The following is a 22,803-nucleotide window of genomic DNA, read 5'->3' as shown; positions in this document are numbered from 1 at the left end:
TCTGAAGTGTACCTGTAACGACACAAGGTACAATACCCGAACCTACAGTATACATAATGCATGGGGAAAGGAACGATCTTATTTAATCGGGTAGGTAGGTAGTGCCAGTAGATCACAAACCTGCCTGGTATATACCTAGTCCAACAGTGTCGGGTGTATCAGAAACCTAGCATGATCAATATATATAGCACACACCTTCATATCCAATACAAAATACCTGATATACGAAATGGCTGTATGCAGTACGCGGCGTTGAGCGGTGCCTACCCGCTTTAAGACTTAGTCTATTAAGAAATCATTGAGATCAATATAATGGCATTCGAGAGTTAAACGGACTAGTGTGCGAATGGATTGAACTTCGGCTGCCTATTTGTGTAAGGGAAACAATATATATCGGCGTGAAATAGAATACATTTCAGGTTACTTCTGCATGGAAAAGGGGCTTTAGAAAATACAGAAGCTTTCATAATTGGAAAATATTAACAACATAATTTTGCTGTGAGAGAATATGCAAAGCTTAGAAAACTGTGCTGGACAGGTATCATGAAATTCGGGTGATCGTTTTTACAAGACGGTGAAAAGCTATTAAAAAGGGTGTTGTGATTATGGCATAATATTTACCAATATAACATTTGAACGGACGACTTCGATAACAAGAAAACGCCTTAAAGGCTTTGGAGTGACAGCGGCGATAGAAACTTCTGTAAACACATTGACAAAGTTTAAGTGATTATTTGTCAGATTGAATAAAGGGGAAATATTCACAAGATTTTAAGTGTGTCTTGACAGACGGAATGGCTACATTAAATGATATATAAAGGCTTTATTTAAACTCGTGATTGTATTTGCTATACGATCGGAGAATGGAAGGATAAACCAACCAGCCACTACCGACCGTTATTCGCCTCTACATCGACGTGATACACAGGTAAGCTAAAGTGTGCCCTTTGTATCGAGTATTTATACAGAGAACATATGTCTAACAGCGGGAAAAGTTAATTTCTTTATATTATACTAACTGCGACCGTGACTAATGGTATCGCTGTGGTGAGATACTGTATAACATAATGTACTACACGAAGATTAAAACAAATCTCGTTATAGCAACGCTTCAGACAGCTCTTAACCTGTATACAAAACTGAACGAAATTAATTGATTTAATCAATCGACAATATTTATGGTAGATAAAGGGTTTTGTTATAATATTATGTGACGTAATTGAATGTCACACGAGATGCGATTTACGGTTTTTTTCCTTAGAATTTATTGTATAAATATACCTGCAGGTGAAACTTTTATCGTTATGCCCTTCAATTCATATATCTTTGCTGCATATTCATATTTAGACATTGTATAATATATTTATATATATACCGAGTTGCCATATTTAAAAACAATCTATGTTTTGTGTTTTATTTATATATACACATGTATACTGTATCTTTATGCGCTATTTTCCCATACGTTTTATACACATATTTCTATGTTTCATATTTATACCATTTTTTTTTTTAAATATTTGTACATATTTTCGCTGTTTTATACCAATTCCCTTGGATTGTAAACGTATACCTACAGACACATTGATGTGTCACTCCGTATATATCCTTTTGTCATATTTACTTCTGTATATATTATGTCTTTACCAACTTGACCTTCATACCCCGATGACATTATTAATAAAGTTGCCATAAAACCTTAATTTTCTGTCTTACAATCAGGTTACGTGTATTTTACCATGGAATGATCAATGCTACTTTGTTCTATGTAGTTGTCTTAGGGAGAGGACAAACATTACATTTAAATACATCTGAACAATATAGGTACATTTACTCGCACCAAAAGGGACATTTTCTGAACTACTGCCAAAGTTGCGCTGACCTTACATACGTACTGCGTAAGTCCTTTCAGAACTCGCCGAGCACTTATACCTGTGGGTTATCTTTAATCTTTACATGTTTACTCGTCGCACATGATTCAGGTGAATAGAATATTTTCTCGACACTTTTAAGAAAGAGTAACATTGAAGATTATTACTTTGTAAAACGCCTACTTCATATATTTAAAACATTTTGGTAAATACCGGGCACATACAATGATTTTTAAAAGCTTAAAGTATATGGAAAGTACACACAATACACAAATTACATGTATTGATGTTTTAGTGATTATATGGCTCCATATCAGAACATTATTGAAACAGAAATATAATGGACGAATAGTATTCAATATCTTAAACAAATAAAGTCCACTTTTCTGTGGCAGGTCATTATTGCTTCTCTTTATTATCAGCTGTTGTCCGTTCTTATAAATCTTCGCTCGGCTTTGTCTTGATTTTGTGCATTGGCAGTGTAGTGCACCAAAAATGTTAACACAGATGAAGCAAATGTGAAGCATTTATGGAAAACTAAACGACGTCTTACTTAAAATAAGGAAAGTGTGTATTTAGCATGCCAAACGTTTTCAGTTAAATAATTTATTGAATGATAGATAAATAAATTAAATAAACAAATATTTGAACAACGGTTCTATGTATGAATTGTCCGAACATAAACTATGTGAGGGTACATGTATATCAGATAATGATTACAAACTGAGATTCCCCTAAGGTAAGAATAATACTATAATCGATCATCACAGCTGAGATCGGTAGGATACTCGGGCTGAAATGTCAATAAAGCCTGTTGAAAGCTGAGGTGCAATCTTAATAAAGCAACGAGTTTTTAGTTCTTACTGCGTGACCCACCGGAACATTCATTACCTGTTAATTTCTCGTTGCTGCCCGCGAGGCGCATGTGTCATATGTTTAAAACGACAAGAAGTATGAACATTATATAGACTTAGAAAGTTGAACAAACAGACCAATATTGGTTTACCATGTTAGTCTAAAGGAAATATCTAGCCCACACGAGCTTTTTATCTTTTCATTTCAAAACATGTGGTATTAACGTAGGTTTGTGATTAAACAAAACCCGTGTCTGTGTGAAAAAGGGTACACGTGACAAGCTAATTAGCAAGTATCGTAACTACTTGCATGTATATAATACTGGTATCTCAACGGCAACAGCTCTTGGTTACCATGGAGAACAATAGAAACGAGTCTTGTACATGTAATTATCAATGTTATTAGTCATGCCATTAACAATTAATATCCAACTAGTTAAAGATATTATCTTACCTGGTTATATAAGTATTTTCGTACTCATCCTGATGTAATCAATATCTTACTAGTATCTTAATGAATAAATACCGATCTAACCCTTAGGTTAACGGACATATAATTACATTAATTCTAGGTTTATGAGTCCAAGTGGCAACCATTTAGTGAGTGGATGTAAAAGTTCTGATATGCTTGAGCTGTGAGTCGAAAGCTTTAGTGAGTCGATGTGTAATTACAGGTAGCATTGAGTCCGGGTTGGACTTGGTCTTTTTTGTTTACACTGCATATAGCGATTAATCACCACAGGGTTTGTGGTGATTAATCGCTATATGCATTGTAAACAAAACAGACACAACCTTTTATTATATTATTCACAGATTATATTTATAATATAAGTTTAACTCACTGTGGAATCAATATTTAGCACTTTATCTAATATTGTTCCATCAGCACAAAAAGTATACAAATTAATAACACACACGGAAAGCGGTCATATGCAAATCACTCCCATGTTTCTATAAGAATCAACAAGTTTGCCGATAGCGTTACATAATACGCACGCATCAGTTATTGTAAATATCGTTTAAATTACACCATACATATTTTCTCATTGCACTTTTATTGACAAACTTTTGTAGTAATTATTAATGTTTTGGTGAATTTATTGGTACTGGGACGATAACGAATGTACTTGTACATAATTGAATTTAAAGACGAGACTATACATTGGGGATGTTGATACACTGGAGAAGCTAATAATGTTATTTCTTACTCATTAACAATAGATATGTCAGATGCAACGTCAATAACGTGCCGAAATTAGAAAAAAAACAAAAAAAAACAAACAACAACAACAACAACAAAACAAACACTATGATCATCAAATCATATACATGTATTCGTGAAAGGATGACTATATTTAACAAACACATAATTTCTTTTAGATTTTTGAGTCTACTCTACTCAGACCTGGATGGTATGCATTTAAAGGAACAGATGGTATATGCGACCACTTCACATATTACTGAGTTCTGAGTAATAACAACACACTTACAGTAGGATCGTACTTACATTGTTGTCATTATTTGCCCAAAAGCCTGGAATACCATACAAAACACACATTGTTTTGCCCGGGAGCCTTGAATAACATACGTTTAACGACGAAGAGGTACCCAATACATGTGCCTACACATTTTAAAGAAAATAAAAATAGTATTTTTAATTCAGATTAAATGATAGAAATTGTCAGTTTCATTGGAAGGTTATGCGAATAAACCGTTTGTTATGTTATTTTTCATCTTGAAGCAAGTGTTGTAATTCGGAAGACTTGTCAAGAATATCAAAAAAATTAATCGTCATCGTATCAATAGACAACTTTACTACTGAAAATGTTACGTTTAGTTTACTGAACAATAAATGATACTGCTGTATATCTTCGTGCCATTTCAAATTGTCAATGCCATGTCTCTTTATGTAATGATGTAACTCATCAAATACAGAAATGATATAAGATACATGATATAACAGTACTTATTTCAACATGAAACAGCCTGTTGCTTTGATCGCAATAGCTACTGGCCAGTGTTTTAATTAATAAGATGCATCACTAAAAGTCTAGCTAGATATAATCAATACCGGTATACCATCAATTTTCAATTGAAGAAACCTTTAAATGCTCAACCATAATGCTTGTTGAAATTTGGAATTCCTTTCATAGGAATACCAATCAATCGTTATCACATTACAAAGTTTATTTCACCCTAAGGTCACACATTTCATTGTCATTTGGTCGTAGCTATTTTTTAATTCGTTAATACCCGCCTTAAAGTAAATTGGTTTAAAGTTCCGTATTTAGTCATTAAAGTGACATATACACATCAGCGTAACAATACAATCGTCTCAAACACCTGGGGTACAATTATATATTCATCCTAGCTAGCTATCGTATGTGTCAATATGAGGCGGTTAGTTACAGGTCAGGCTGTTTTTGTTTGTGTAGTTGATATTCATATCCAGTTTATTTGACCTTTGCTAAAATGAATCACAAAGCTAGTGATCTCTGTAATATTGAAATAATGATTTTTTCATGAAAGCAATTTCCAATTTCTTTTTTAATTAAACGAATAATCAAATACTTTATCATACTAGCGGTAAAAAATGCAGATAAAAGGAATATTTTAATTGATGTTCATTGTAAGTAACATTCTGAAGGTGAGATATTCAGGGTGTGTCTAGGTTGTATCATCGCCATTTACTTTGGCCCTATTGTTTAATGAGAAGGTGCATGTTCAGTGCATATTGGAGTCCCCGAATCCTTCAAAACAACCAGCATGGCCACTCAATACCGCGAGCTTTAAACAACCTAGCAACGTCCTCTGATGAAACACATAGCTCGGTCTACACAAGGAAATATTTCCATTGAACACTGAGAAAAGATTAATTATTCTCGACGGATGTAATCAATTATAATTCAGACGTGGACAGTAGTCTGATGAACGTACTTTAGGTAGAACGTAATACCTCAATAACGACAAAAAGTAAGATAAACAGATTAAAGGAGGTGAATCAGCAATAGATTTAGATAAGGACACTTCAGCATAGCCTGAGAAAGATTACCGAGAGTAATCCTCTTTGTGTACACAATTGATACCAAGTGATGCAACATAACGGAGGTATTTCGACTTCGGTGATATGCAAATAAAAAAAATAGTATCAAATATCTAATTTTCACGATTTTTAATGCAAGTATGATTAAAAATTCCACTCTATTAAAAATTACAAAGACGATTATGAGAAAATTGTTTAAACAAAGCTATCATTTGTGATAGAAGAACAGTATTTCTTTCTTCATTTATGAAAATGTCGACTAGTACAATTCTGGTTTATTAAGTTAAAATTGCATATGCATCGGCCAAAACACATAAATAGTTTTTTCCTTTTTAATCTATTACCAGTAATGTAACGTCGCAACGTTTATGAACTATATATTGACGTCATAAATTCATGGCATGGAATAAAATATATGAATGTGATAACTTATGTTCTTGTGAACCTTTAACCAGTTTCTTAAAATCTCCAATTAAAAAGAATTTTAGACAAACATAAGTCAATTAACCAATAAAACTAAGATTAATATTACAGTTAGGTTTGTATTTCAAGATAAGGTGCGATGGGTGCTGTAAAGGTTTAAGATAAGAATTTTTTGCCTTGTAATTGTTTATGATAATGAATCATTGTTTCCCTCAAGGTTCAAAAGGAGGGATAAATCGTTTCTTTGAAATTAAGTCAGAAGGACTTTGTTTTTTAACGGTGCAACACAAAGTTCAATTGTTTACGTCCATTTTCAACTTATTTATTTCTGTACGTGTTCAAGATAAGGATAATATGTTTTGTCAAGTGTTCATAGTAAGAATCAATTGTGTCTAAATGTGTAAAGGTCAAGCAAATAATTTTTATAAAGATTTAAGATAATGGTATTCTCCACAGAGTTTCAAAATAAGGATACCTTTTTTGTTTCTGCACAGGTTCAAGATATAGATCAATTGTTTCTATATAACTTTACTGATATCGACTGTTACCGTTGAGTGACAGACATTCGATGCTTGCTATTGATGTCTTCGTTGTGTGCAAACAGCTTAAAACGTGAATTTGAATATTGCATGTCACATGCAGTTGTTTACGCGCGAGGGATATAATCCGTGTTTGGACTACGGTATTATGTAATATGTCTGCAGGTAATGCATGGCAATCATTAAACAACACACATAATGTATACAGATAACAGATTTAGTTATTTCATCGAGTTAGAAACAGATTTTCAATTCTAATGATTGTTGCCTGGTATTCCGGAAAAAATATAATGACAAATGTCCCTTCTGGATAGATTTCCCCCACTTTTGGCTCCTTATAATACACACGAGTACAAGAAGGGTGAAATAACTGCATTATACTATAGGTATTGTTTGGCACACACCGTTATTTTAGGTTGTAATTCTCTAGTGTGTGTTTTGTACAATCGTGCTCTTATCTTATCATTTTACAAGCTTTACTTTCTGAAGGAACGTGTTAAAGGTTGTTATAAAGAGTCACCCTACACTAACATGAAAACATGCGAACAGTATTCTCCTTTGATTAAAAAGGAAACTGATAGAAAACAGATCAGTGCAATGTTTACACACTGTGTGGAATACCCATAATCCCAAGGTCGATCAAAGCACAAGACATTATCATTATTGCCTGTATAACTCGGATATGTAATTCGTCCAGAAAAATGGGGGTAAGTTTTGGAGTATTGTGAAATGTTGTTCAACTCAGATAATGAACACACATACCATGGTGGGTATTTTTTCATATCTTACTAGGACCTGAAGGGATTATAAAATTGTTTGGATTTAAAATTACAATCGTGTTTTTCAATACAGCTATAATTTGTGTCTATAGTATCAAATATTTCAAATTCCCGTTCACATTATCACTCACAAAATATTAACCCATGATTTGGCATATCGAATGATTGAAGGGAATTGGCAAAGGAAGTGAAGCGATTGACAGAGGATTACAGAATACAGACGTGTTATTGTGCATGAAGTATATAAATCGAAGTAGATATCACAAGCTTATTGTACACAGACATTCGTATATGTCACAGCCTAACACCGCTTTTATTGGTTTACATAAACAAGAGTTCAGGTGGGTAGGGCATAGACAAGTTCTGGAGATGTGTGTTTATTGTACATGTCGTACACTCAACTTATGACCAGAACATTGTCCTTCACCGTCTTAAACATACTTTACCTGTTGGTATAATGATTGTGGACAGAAAATGTTCTATGTTCAACTGTAATCTGCTTATATTATTATTCGGGATAGGAGTCGGTTATCAGTAAAATGATTCAAAACCTCATTCTGGAATGAATTCAAATTGATTTTTTTAAATCACCGTAACGTTAATCCGGTTTTTTTTTTTTTCAAAACCAAAGCTACCTCCCTGCACTGATAAGGTAAATGCAAATATCTGATCCAAACTAAATATATTTTACGGTCTAATAAGATATAAATATAACTTTAATATATTTTATAAATAATTTTTTTTTTTTTTTTTTTTTGTCACTTCGCGATATGTTACATTTTTACATTCATATAAATAGGAAAAGGTCTTAATTGCATATCATATAAAATAATACGCCTCATATTGACAGCCGCTACGCAAGATTCTATGTTTCAGGCATTGACTAATGCTGAAGATTATCTCAATACAGTCGGTCTCCTACACTATTTATTGAATTGTCATCAATATAAAACTAACCATACTTGTTGAAAATGTTGGACGATAAATATCCGGTTTTAACGTATTTCCAGACAATTCTTATCTATATAAATGTAACGGTTTAGTCTGAAAACCGCTAAACCATATACAGAGTTAATTGTTCTTAATGTTTACCTTTAGGCATAGAAGTTGGATTAGGGTTCGAAAATGTTTAACCAAAGCTACCTGGCACACATCAAATGTAAATATTTCCTATTAAAACCCAGGCCAGGACAGGCCATACACAAACAACGGTTCCGATACCTGGGTATACCATGTCTACTTGTGCTAACTTAAGGAGTGATTTTACACCTTTCTACCTACAGGGGACGCTTGTTCTAATATACATATATCGATCATGTTTAAGATGAATAGAAGAAAGTGAGAAATTGTGACAGATCGAAGTTGGAGTATGTATCATAAACTAATAAAGTGTTATAAATCTTTTGTCCTGGAGGCGTGACCTCGATGTAACGTTTAATACAATATATCACCGTACCTGGTATGTTAATGGGAGGTATACCTTAAAATGATTTCAATGTAACGCTAAATAATACTAGGTTCTAATTTAAGGTTGAAATAACTTAAGTCTATACATATCACACATTGTATTACAAATGTCACTCAGTTCCGTGTCAAAATTAGATTTCATATTGAATATTGAACAGTACACATTTGATACCATTCTGAAACTTGTGAATCGTCCTCCGCATTCATTTGAACATGATTAACCCGAAATTACCCCCTCAAACGTAACTTGGTAACGATTTAATTCATTAATCCGATAAAGGTAACACATGTACAGGTATGTGCACTACTTTTGATGTACATGTATATTTTATTTTAACATTTGATTTTTTAATGATGTTTCAAGTCTTTTATGAATTCCTGGTCTTTTATTTCCTGAACTGTTACAAGGCTCTCTAATCAAAATCTTTGTTGTGTGTCCTTATTTTATCGATAGGTTAGACTTGTGGTTTCATTCAAATGATCGTATTCGCTGTATGTGTATATTACGTAATGCATAGTTACAGAAAGTCTAGAAATTTAGACATGTGTTTGTAGTATCATCAATGTAAATATGACGATTTGTCATTGTATTGGTTTGGTTTATTATTGGTTAATAGCTAGGGTCATTTAAGGACGGCCTCCCGTACGTTCTACATGCATGGTGTGGTGAGTGCGTATGTGTGTGTCTTGGGAAGGTGCGGTATGTTCGTTTTAAGACTCCTTGTGATAGGCCGTGACTTTAAAACATACTACCGAAGACACCTAGGAGGAGGACATTACACCCGATCACGTTATACCAACAACGAGCTAAGCAGGAGAAGCAGCTTCCATTTTTATAGAATCTGGTATGTCTCGGCTTGGAGACAGAATCAAACAGGCTTCCTCAAAGAGGCAAACGCTCAACAAACGGCAAAATGTGAGACAGTGTCAAGGGAGACGTTAGGAAGAAGAAACATGTTTAAAAGAAGGGAAATATAAGATCCCAAATTCTTACGATCATGCATTACAATTCTTACGCCCTATCTGTAGGGCAGTTGTCATTGTAATTCTTGTCAGTCTGCTTAGTAACGTAATGGATATGAACTGATTTTTTCACGGTCTAGCAAATATTTTGCTCTTCTGTCTTGTCTTAATGGATTACAACCAAATATTTTCTGAACCACCAAAGGAAGATAGCGATCACAATTTAACTAAATAAAGCCGATCCGACCCCTGGAGAAAGATGGGTTTGGTCCCAAAAAATAACTTAGCTGATAATTGGCTATAAAACGCTAATAAACTGTAAATTTTATTTATTCTACAACTATTACGAAACAAGTTACATGTACACCAACTGATCTTAATCACGCTTGTTTGCCCGGATGGAACCATGCGACGGGTCTTACTGTGGGAGGAAAACAAAGTACCCGGGGGAAACCCACGGTACACATAGAACACACCATTATGAAAAGTGTAGACATATCTACTGTGACGATATTGATACAAAACGAACAAACCGTGACGATACAGACACAAAGACTGTTACCTGGAGATTAATCCTGTCGGCTGCAGTACCATTATGGAACTTTAGCATAACGATTATACGGTTGTCATAATGTATTCATTGTCAATATGAATGCAATCTAGCTGACAGATGAATAATAGAAACGTTCTAACGGGCACACTTCTATTTATGTTTTATCATTCACATTATAAAAGATACATTATGACGACCGTTCAATAATTTAAAAATATTTTTTATCAATAAATGTATCCAACTAAAGACCTGGCTATATCATGGCTACAATACCGAGTCTGAATTTTGGTGAATTTTATAATGCATGGTAAATTAATTTGATGTGTGTTCCAATATTGTCTCCATTAGTATAAGTGTCCTTACACTAGTTTAACAACTCCAATTAATGTAGCACCATTATGAAGCGACCTTGTCTTCAAAATGGTTTGCTTTTTTGTATGCTACGTAATTGGACAATTTTAAATCGAGGTCAACCTCGACCCATACTATACGTCTTTATATTATAGCTGTACTTAAGGTGTTGAAAAAGCAGTGTGAACTTTAAGTAGTAGTAATTAGTACGTAACAACGTATTGCCTTGATGTTATCATTCGATTGAGCGTATAGAGAGAAGGAGGTCTTTTATGTTTTAGAGGTTATGACAGATAGAATAATATACAAAAGACGATAGCTGCCTGATTGTGTTACCGATTATGGTATATTCCAATGGCGGCTCAGAGGAACAACTACTCTCCCAGAAATTTCCTACTGAATAATATTTAATATTATTGTTTAGCTTTTAGGGGATTCACGTCCTCACAACAGCCAGGGTCATACGAAGACGGGTGTCAAGGAAACACCTGTAGTAGAAACAAAACAAAGAAGAATAAAGCAGTGAGTCAATAGAGGAACTATTTAAGGTCCAAAGTGTTGCAATTACAGTAAAGATCTATTTTTGTTTCTTCAATGTCCCATCAATACAAGACACAGAAGAAAATCTCCGATTCTTCAGGGACCCGACTTTAGTCATTTTCTGTGATAAACATGCATTCTAGGGTTCCTCAATGTCCTCTGACCAGGAGACATTGGTGAAACCGACTCCGGGGGTAAGAGTCGTCTCTTACGACATGCAGTTAGATAGAGCAGGCATGTTCTTTACCTGCTACTACACGGGTTGAGAGATACATGTATATTAGAATTAATTTATAGATTTATCGAACGATTGATTTTTAAAATGTAGGACCCGCGAGTAAGGAACCGAGACTACATGTATATCATTATGTGATATTAATAGTGCTGGGATATTTGAACGTATTGAAGCATTTTGCTAAATCACTGTCTATTTATCGTCAGTTACATGTAGTTAGATATGAATCCTTAAAGGCCCCTCAACAATATGATTAGGGCTATAACAGGTGAATAATATGGGCAACAACAAAGCAAAACTTAACAGACAGAATATGTAGAAATGTAAATATGTATTAGGACACATATGTATAGTTTGAAATAAAACAGTAACCATGGTTACTTAAATCTCATGATACAGACTAATTCGGGAAATAACTTAAGGTTTTGTTGATGTTAATAGTTTCGAAAAGCACTTTTAGACTCACCATGATGTTGTAAAAACTTTCTTGTAGGTTGTAGATCGGCGCAATCTTATATAAACAGACGCATGTGCGATAGTTACCCAGACTGTATCAATTCGCAAATTCTAGCGCCGTTGCGTGATAGATGAAGTCATGTGTATAAGAGATCAACCTAATTGATAAACATCATATTTATGTCGTATAAAGTGCAAGTCAATAGCCATTGACCTCACGCGCTGACCCAATGACCTGAATTTAAGAACGAGTGTAATTTATAGATTGATCTCCAATCACTCGTGATTGATACAGGTGTGTACATTGTGAAGTCATTCAATTTCAACAAAGAAGTTACGATAACGTGTTTTAAACATAAAGGTTAATGTTTTTACGGATATCTGTCATTTAGAGTAACAGAAACATAGTTATTTGACAGTCATCGTTACACTTGAGCAGCTGTAAATAATATAATCAGGAAGAGTGTTAGTAACACTGGGTAGCGCGTCACAGATATATTTCAGTATTTAAATGTACATAATACATGGATTATGAGCAGTTTTAATCAGATATAGTTACTAACCATTTGTGATTATACTGTGGAAGAAATTCAAGATATAGATGATAGTAGCCTAGCAAATGTTATTGTAATTTTCTATCAAAGCATCAGCTATAAGACTAAAATTTCGATAGGTGTATATCTTATTAGGTATTTTAAATACCATCTGATGATTCAAGCCTTACAAAGAGCAACATATACTTTTTTTCATGAGTTATTTTTCCATGTGAGTATGGTATTATTAAAACACATGAAAATAAGTGCAATATCCTTTTTCCTAAAACAGATGGATCTTGCGTTACCATAATAATTACGGAGACAATCATGTGACAATATTTTCATGTCGTTTGTCGTCAAAATTTGTTATTCAAAGTGTATCGTACAATACTTATGGCATTGAAGCATTTCATGATAAATAGAGAAGGTATGTGATGTATTCATAGTGTAGAAAGTAAGCATTGCTGGCTACAAATACAAATCACGAAGGTTATTTTTGAGGAAGTGATGAGTATTATCGCATTTCATGACTTACAACAATGGCGAATCGAGTTGATATACCGATAGCATATTAGGCATGTTTACTCAAAAGATTAATTAAGTTTAAACACCACTTGAGATAAACCAAATATCGACACAACGTCCACGCCTTCGCCCGCTACATATCTAGCAATCAATTACTCTGTCGTTTCTGAATGTTCCTTATCATTGGTGTGAAATAAACTTATCAGTGCACAGATCAAAAATAGCTTGATTCCTACACTATATATTAGACAATCATACATTCAGATTATTTCGAACATTATTAAGTAAGTGGAGATGTTTTTTTTGTTTGTTTGGTGGTTGTTGGGGGGTTTTTTTTTGGGGGGGGGGGGGGGGGGGGGGTCGTTTTTGTTTTTTATTTTCTTTTGATGTTTTTTTTCACTATAAAACGGATATGTATGTAAGATATATTGAATAATTTCCCAAATAAACATTTCACGGGAAACCATTCAATTTTTTATTTCCTATTTGAAAGACGACAATAATCTGTGTCGAACAGCGCGGTTATCAGTTTCATTATCTTTGACGTTGTATCTTTAAGGCGTTATGCTCGACAACAAGACAACGCCATTTTAAATAAGAATCGACAATTTGGAAGGTTTCAATGTTATAGAATTATCCCCTACATTCAGTGTGTGGTGGATATACCTCCAACCAGAGGGATGATATTTAAGGTTGGAGATATCTCTGACACAACATCAGGTTGACATGATTTTATTGAATTGTCGCCTGATGTCATTTCATTGTTGCAAGAACGTGGGATCTGTCGCATCCCTAGGGTGAAACAGAGAAAGCTTGAACAAGTAAAATAATAAATAAATATATGAATCGTGAGATGAATAAAATCCTTACATCACAAGCAGAGGTGATACAAGTTTTATCAAGCTGATAATTTGTTATATTTCACTGGTAAAAATGTAATTAATAGCCACTAAAAAGGTTAGCATTGACCTAATAGCTCGATAGTATTAAGCAGCTGATAGTTTTGCCATGAATATTCATATTGTTGGTGAAATAATTTATAAAATATACACATAAATGAACAGAAAAGGCACGAGGGCAAATAAAAACGTCATTAATTACATTTGTCAGAAGAGAAAATGGATTTGTATTACCTTTATGAAATAAAGATGTATTTCGAAACTGAAAACTTTTCCATTTTCGATGGACGTCCATAAAGATATGCCATATGGTCGCTCTTGTTATGTTTTTGCTGATGTACAGTGACCATTTATTATCACATGAATTTGAATTCAGAATACCAATAAGCCACATTATTGATTTACTGCGACAAAATCATGTTATGCCCTATTTCACGTCAAAAGAAACCATTTTGATAATTGACACATCGGATTTTTGGAAAGGAAATTGGAAGTAATAGCTCTTTGTTGTTCAGAAAATAATCCATCGATAAGCATTTCTGTTGTGTGTTAACGACAGCTATATACATATATGGAATAGAGTCATTGTTCTACTTCCTGTATCATATTTCAACCAATCATTGTATGATATAATATGAATACATCATCGTATATGTAGTTGTATTCATTCTGCGCGCGTGCGCTGTCTAAGTGTGTAACATGTACCAACGTTGTACATAATGTAACCTAGAATAACGACATCCGATAAAAATAGTAAACTCTATACTGCAAAACAGTAAAATCATCCTGTTTATCAAAAAAATAATTTGTAAAAAAAAAAAAAAATCCGTGTAATAGAGATACATAATTATTAAAAATGATAATTTCACAGCACTGAATAAGTTTTTCAATAATGAAAATAATACTGAAAATTCTGAAACTTTAATGAAAACGTAGAGAGTTTAGAACGGGCTTGGTGTATATATCTATACTTGCTTTGTTAGTTTTTTTTTCCTTCAACCAATTTGACAAATGCTGTCCTTTCAAGTGTAACCAAAACATTTCAATCTTGTAGCGAATATACATGTAGCGCTTCAGTCGTGCTACTCATAGGATATATTAAAGATAAGGTACATCCGTAAAATATATTTGTTCTTACTAAAACAACATTAGATATTATCTAAATGTAAATACGCAAACATCAAACCAGTCAAACCTGCCTGGTCTTAAATCTCTTTATTTAATCTAGTAGAGTACATGTAATTTGATATTTAAAATCATATCTAATCTTTGCTAATGAAGAATACTGTTGAGACTATATAGGTTTTCTTTCATTGTGAACTATTTCGGAGAACAAACTGATTACAATGATTTCGTGGTTCTTATGTCAATGGCATTCATAAACACACACACACACGGCGATGCTGGCATACAATAAAATCGCTTTGTAATTACTCGATAATGTAGAAATTATACCTGTTCTGCCACAGAAAACAAATACTTCCGTTGTTGTACGGCTTCTGTATCGGTATAGATCAATATTTCTTGTGTGATAATGATAAACTAGATTTTTAACTTTCCAAAATTATCCATTGTTAATATTCCTGGACGGAACACTATGCTAGCTGTTAATAGGACGTTAAACAATATAAAACCAAACCAATGTGAAACACAATCACTTGCTGTGGGAATTGCGTCGGCAACGGTTCCTCAAGTATTGGTTTGGTATTTACAGCGACATATTTATTGGTATGTATGCTTATTTACGTCCAGAATGTAGATTATGTGTATCGATACATAATAATTGTAGTGTTGCATCCCCATAACGATGTCGATTTTCTGTGGTTCGGATTACAGTAATCATACTGTTAGTAATTATACAGTATAATTATTTTTTTAACGATGGAACTCAACTGATTAGAATATGTACAGTTGATAATATTTCCTTGTATTGGTAAGTTAGTATAAATTTCGAATGACATACCATATTGAAGATAAAACAACTTTCCTCACTCACTTCTTTCTTTTAATATCAAAATATTTGTTTCCACAGAGGTTAAGATATGGCGGTGACCTAATTATACATATTGTACGAAAGACAAATGTCTACATTATACCGGGGCTAAAGTTATGAGAATATGTCGATTTCGATATCTTTATTAGGTTCGGAACAATATATTTTTTTAGTTATAGTGATATAAACACACGACGTACCGATATATTTCTCTCTATCTTAAATTTGCGTCATATGCGGGTTTTCGTTGAATTCTGGAAATTGTGAAGGGTCTATCAGAATAGGTACACTTACATCGGTTTCAAATTAATGCATTAATCGGCTATATATATCTTTCAGATAGTAAAGAATTTATTGACCATGTCGATCAGATGCATATATATATATTTTTTTTTTCTATTTAAACTGAGGACACTACAGAGCCCTCTATATCAATGGCGTAGTTAGGTCTTTATATGCATATATGCATTTCAAAGGGCTTTGTCCTACAAATTTCAACAAATACATATCGTCGTTACTGCTCTTAGTCAGTGATAATAACAATGTACCATAGTTACGGGGTCAAACAATGCGTGTTGTTACGTTCTTTAGATGGATTACATTAATTGTAGTTACTGGGAGCAAACAAACGATGTGGTTACTGTCTTTAGACAGATATCTACAGCTGTACTTACAGGGATAGAAAAATGGATATTCCTGTCTTTAACCTGATAACTGTATTTACAGGTATCAAACAATGGATGGTGTTACTGTCTTTAGGCCAAAATTAATAACTGTAGTAACGGGGAGAAACTTATCGACGCTCACCTGTATCTGAAGTGTGTATGTTACTTACACATTCGAGATATGCTGTTTCAGATCAAATTTGGTTGTAATCATTTAAGGAGGAGCAGCTTTTTATAGCTAAGACATTTTTAGGGAAGAACCCAACTGTCCCCAGTGGTCGGATCGGCTTCATTTATTTGAATTGTGATCGTCTTCTCCCTAAGGTGTTTCAGACCAAATTTGGTTGTACATTTAATCTATTATGGCGAGAAAGAACAGCAAAATATATGCTAAGTTACCATTTTTAGCGGCCCCACCCTTCTGTCCTCAGGGATCGAACTGCCCGCATTTATATAAATTATGAATGCCCACCCCAAAGCATTAAGGAGTAGCGTTCTAAGGAAAATTCCAGTAAAATACCTCGTGTGGGCCCCGCTTCTTTATCCCCAGGGATCGAATCAGCCTCATTTATTCATTTATATAAATTACAATTTCCTTCCCTGAATGTTTGATATCGAACTTGGTTGAACTCTATTTTGGCGTTAAGAATGAGAATCGATTTGAAAGGTAAAGTTAACGCGCGGCGCACAACGACGAAAGAAAACGAATGTTATAGGTCATCAGGTAGTTTAAAATGTTGTATTTGTTTAAAGTTTTGAAATAATGTTTTTTGTTTTATGTAGCCTATACACATGTTAAGTTTCCGACTTAGTGTATCTATGCTACCGGATGTTGAATGTAACATCTACTGTAACATCTACCAGATACTATTTCATGTCTTTTCCACAATAATTTGGACGATTAGGAAATGAATTATCTATCTAGGGAACACCTGGTATACGTAATTATAGACAATTGCTCTGGTCACGCAATGTTTCCAGAAATAGATTATCATGTACAGTGTAAACACCAGAATAGGGTCAATATAATCTCGGAGCAGATGCGCCTGACTTCAATGTGTTATAACCATTTCTATATAGGGGAAAAAACCATTTTCACGAAATTCTCAGAGAATATGACATTTCATGTACAAGACAAAATTTGCGTGCAATTTAAATGTTGAAATATGTCTGCATATATGACCAGTACCACAGAAGTACCATATGGTTTTAAAACGTACTACTTATTCAGTATAATTCATCCCCGTAACGTTATCACAGGACTTGAACCCAGTTTGTTTTTATTTGCAGACATGTGACGATTCACTTGAACAGGAGCAAAATGTATTACCGTAATGTGGAAAAGTCGAGCACGTGTCCCCGAGTATTACAAAGACGTTCCCAGTCAGCACGCGAGACCTACCACCCATCCATCACTGATCTAAGCGAGCAGGCTCTCAGACTCCCGAACGGATTCAGCTCAGGTAATCAAACTAAAATGCACACCCCTGTTTACAAACAGAACGGTATGAATAAAAATAAATAATTACTAAGAGACCGACATTGGCAAAAATGTACATACAATGCCCAGTTATTTTGGGAACGAAATACAACCATACGATGTAAACACTTAAGTGAAAATTGCAAATACTTAAAAACATCCATCACTTCCTTGAAACTATGGGTAAGGTCTTCATTACCAAAATCTAGGGTACGACATATGTTGTATTTCTTGGTACCATCAAATCACATTGATTGCAATGATCTCTCAAAAAGTCTCTTTCTAATGTTCATCGGCCTTTTATTTTCTCCTTCATTCTCCGATTCACTTGTCCACTTCAATTGTACAACGTTTTATTTTGTCGTAAACAGGTGTGTTTGTGTGTGATATACTGCTAGGATATTCAATCTATTTGCCAGACATATTAACCAAAATTATAGTATTGTGTCAGTTACATCATAGTATTTCTTCTATGTCACTGTGTTTCTGATCACAATTTTAGCACCAATTCCTGTTCAAAAAAGGTATAAAAAATATGTCGGAACAATACAAATGGAATATAAACAACATATAATGGTATTTACAAATGGTATATAAACAATATATAATGGTATTTAATGCCAATAAATGCACCTTTAAATATGCCAACGCATATGTCTGTTTAAAAAATAACGTGGTAATAAAAGATGGTAGTTTCAACACATAAATATCGTGAAGCGTCAGTAGTAAACACTGACATGTTATTATTCTCCATTAATATTTAGCGTGATCACAATGTCATTAACATATTCGAATAATACAATAACAATTAAGCAGTTATATTACTTCAAAATATGGTTACTTTGCATTCCAGACGAAGAAACTAATATTTATCCATTAACTAATGGACACTTTGGTGAGCGGTCAGTCAGACTGGACTTGACGAATGAAGATTTTACCTCTAAAGGAGACGATTTACCAAATGGAAAACACTCGGAAGTGAATGGCACGAATCACATGAATGACGTGACATTATCACGGCCGCCCAGTATTCGTATACATTCAACGAGGCTCCCTAAGGTTCCCGATGACAGTTACAGGGAGAGAGTCTGTTTGTCAGCTAATAATCGGTATAAGATTGGCGGGTATCATCGACGTCCGCGAAGCGTTGAAATCGGGCGTCTGTCGTCTGCTCGCTCGCCACGTTCTATTCCGAGTGGATATTCAGACGCTGACATTGAAAATAACAATTTTGTACCACCGAATTTCATCATCAGGAACTCATCTTCTACGTCGCCAAACACAGCCAGTTCAATCCCAAACACAAAGTAAGATTTGAACAGCATTATCTTCCTATTAATTTTACGGACAAATGTTACACAATGAATGTTAAACAATTTTTTTTTCGCAAAATGAACAAATTGATCGGACATGCAATTTTTCTAGTTGACAAGATAAAAAATAAATATTTTTTAAACATTTTGATGACTAGATTTCATTTGTATATCAATGTGAATTGGGGTAATAAGTAAAATATTATTTTGCTTTGATTTCAGAAAAAATTTGGATGACATTCAGCAGCGGTCACAAAACAAGGGGAGACAACCGGGAACACAACTATCAAACGGCTGTGAAGAAAAAGTCAATGGGTTCCACCAGCACCTAGTGAACAAACATCCTCTCCTGAAACAGCGTATATCTCGTTGGTTAACAAACGGTTTCAAAATTCAAAGTTTAAGATCGAAAAGTGTCCGTAATTTACCAGGCGATCGCCGTCCGTCTTCTGAACGGCATTCTTGGAGTCGGGGATCTCGAAGGAAGTTCTCGGAGCACAATCTTGTTGAGGAAATGAGAAAAATAAAATTGCGCCAGCAGAACATGACAAGTGAGGTCGCATCCTGTAATCAAAATGACTGGGCATTGACATCATCGCTAACAATCACAAACCTGTCGAGGGACATGACGGGTCCATAAAGAAACATTACGATGCCATATTCAGATTACTTAACATTTTACATTGTGTGCTTGATTCGGGCTGACGCATGGCATCACTTATAGGAACGCAAAGCGATACAATATCGCTGTGAAGGTTGTTAAATCGGCATTTACTCAACCCGAGAGCAAACATTGGACCTCAAAGAATACTATCCGTCTCTGAAGAGACAACTCGTGCATTTCATGTTGTAGAACTACTTAAATTTGTTTATCTGGTTAGCCACGTGTTATTTACTTACTTGATATGGTATTAATCTAGTTTGAGACACACTACACATCCATCAGGATGTGCATTTTTAAGTCTCATGTCAGACTAATAGTACATCTAGTCAGTACATACCCAAGTATTACGCATATTACTCGTATTTCATCCTTTATTCTATATACTATATGTTCAATTCTTATGTCCGTTATGTCCTGTGAACTATGGATTCTTTGTAATTGTGTGATTCCAGGCAAATACACGATAATACATATTTATTAGTAATTTTTAAATATTAGATATACGCACTTCGTACTTTACGCATCTCATGCTTAGCTTGACACATCATTATAAATATTGCTTGAAATGAATACTCTTGTGTTGCTTCTAGTAATATGTTTTAGCTAATGCGCTAATTTCATCTTGTTTTAACAGCATAATATCAAAACAATGACATTCAATTGTATCATCTACATATGTATGCTGCTCGGTAAAGAGACAAAACAAATAATGTGCAGTTTCTTCAGAAAGTGTTTAACTGAATGGCAATTATGCAAGGTGTCTGTATTGATGTTGAAAAGCAATCCATTCCACTGTTGCTGTCGCCGTTTACCTGTATAGGCAATCATCTCTGACCAAGAACGATACTCTATAAAAACAGTGTTTTATTCCTGTATCATAGCTAGCTAGAATTATATTGGGACATGACGTCATCTCACATTATAGTTTAACTTCATAATTTCCACGATTAATTACTGACGACGAACAGGCATTTTATAACATAATAAAACGATTTTAGAATTGATTAATGTTTTGTTTGTTACCTGCGGGTCATATATTTTTTTATTATATTTTCATCTCTAATAAATAACGTTCGTTAGATTAAAGTCATGTTTAGATTTCGGTATTTTTCGGTTTTAATTTCACAAAAATAATATTTGATGAATTTTACACCATACTCTCGCCTGTTCTGACAGGTCTTGTCCCGATTTTAAATTTAAATGACATTATGTTCTCAGGCACTCCAGCGAGCAACACATTTAAATATGAATTTAGTATTATATATATCGATTGATATGTACAAATGTAGCTGTGTCGTGTAAAGCCACTGTTCTTCTAGAAATCTCCAATTACGGAAGAGGCAAAATGGGTGTAAATCCAAAACATGCGGGGTTTTTTTGGTTTTTTTTTTACGTCATATTACACTGTGACAACTATGGTGATTACATCTAAAAGGGAAGCTATAAATCTAGTGTTTATTTAACCAAAAGCATAATCATTTTCATATTTGTGGTAATTAGAACATTTCCAAAAATAATCAAATAAATATTCTATATCAATAAGACAGGTTTGAAGAATGTGGGAATTAAACAATGTTAAGACTAGACTGCGGGAATTTACATAGTACTAAATAAAACCACTTACGGTTTTACGCAAAAAGCATTTTATCTATGACTCGGTATGTAATAATTAATACAATACGTACAATCAAATAAAACAAATACATAATTTTCGTAGTAATAAATGATCACTAGATATTTTTATGCATCGTTAAGGTCATTCTGTTGAATGTGTCAAAGTCTCATGTATCCATCTTTCGTAGCGATTATCACAGATATATACAATTGTACTGTTTTGTCACTTGTGTTATGTCGATCGTAAATTGTGTTCGATATCTGTAATCATTGACACTGTCTCCGTTACTGATGAAACAGAGCTGGGGATACAGATCTGTAGATGCCCTGTTACTATGCATAGTCTAATTGTATTATTCCACACTTTAGTCATAGTGATGACTAGATTTCTTTACAGAGCAGTATTGTGATAACAATGTTAACTATTTTACAATTATGAATGGAATCATGACGATGACAAATCATGCACCGAGCAGTACGTTTATAGTATATACCGAACGGTGATTAATTCATAATAGTATTGTGTGTTGTAAAGTGGAACATCATTATAAATATTACAGTAAATTGTTTCGTCGTGTTCTGTCCTTGTGGTTTTTATTCAATCACGTACCTATAGATAAAGACATCTCAATTGGCTGCAGGGAGGACCTACATGTGAAATATCCCACCCGTGCTTTTCCGGAAATATGTCAATATCGCAAAAATTAATGTGGCTATGGTTATTCATATCTTGTGATAAAGACCAACGACTTTCAGATGGTTCATAGTGGTTTGTTGTTAGACATGTTATACAATTTAAGCATCTTTAAAAAAAAATACCAATAACAAATGTAAATTGTCAAAATTAAAGATGGCCGGCTGTCGGCCATTTAGCTTTCTCGGTTACACTAAGAATTGAATAGAACAACTATGGACCAAGTGGAATCTACACGCGAAGTTTGAGCAGTATCCCGCACGTACGTTTCAAGACATAGCGATACCAAGGATTGTTAACGGACGGACGACTGACGACGGACAGTGGGCGAATTGAATAGCCCACT

The 22,803-nt window shown here is 34.1% G+C and overlaps 1 protein-coding gene across 1 annotated transcript; it reads left to right on the top strand.

The window, feature by feature from the left end:
* The first annotated feature begins 142 nt into the window (after positions 1 to 142).
* Positions 143 to 22,343, top strand: LOC117334237. The gene is made up of 4 exons (XM_033893734.1): positions 143 to 928; positions 17,983 to 18,155; positions 19,026 to 19,479; positions 19,708 to 22,343. Exons 2-4 carry the CDS (start codon positions 18,014 to 18,016, stop codon positions 20,123 to 20,125), a joined length of 1,014 nt encoding a protein of 337 aa, XP_033749625.1. The 5' UTR covers positions 143 to 928; positions 17,983 to 18,013; the 3' UTR covers positions 20,126 to 22,343.
* Positions 22,344 to 22,803: the final 460 nt, after the last annotated feature.

The sequence above is a fragment of the Pecten maximus genome, chromosome 9, assembly GCF_902652985.1.
Source record: "Pecten maximus chromosome 9, xPecMax1.1, whole genome shotgun sequence".
Classification (NCBI taxonomy): Eukaryota; Metazoa; Mollusca; class Bivalvia; order Pectinida; family Pectinidae; genus Pecten; species Pecten maximus.
The sequence above is the reverse complement of the archived record's forward strand: the minus strand, read 5'-3'. Positions and strand labels throughout refer to the sequence as shown.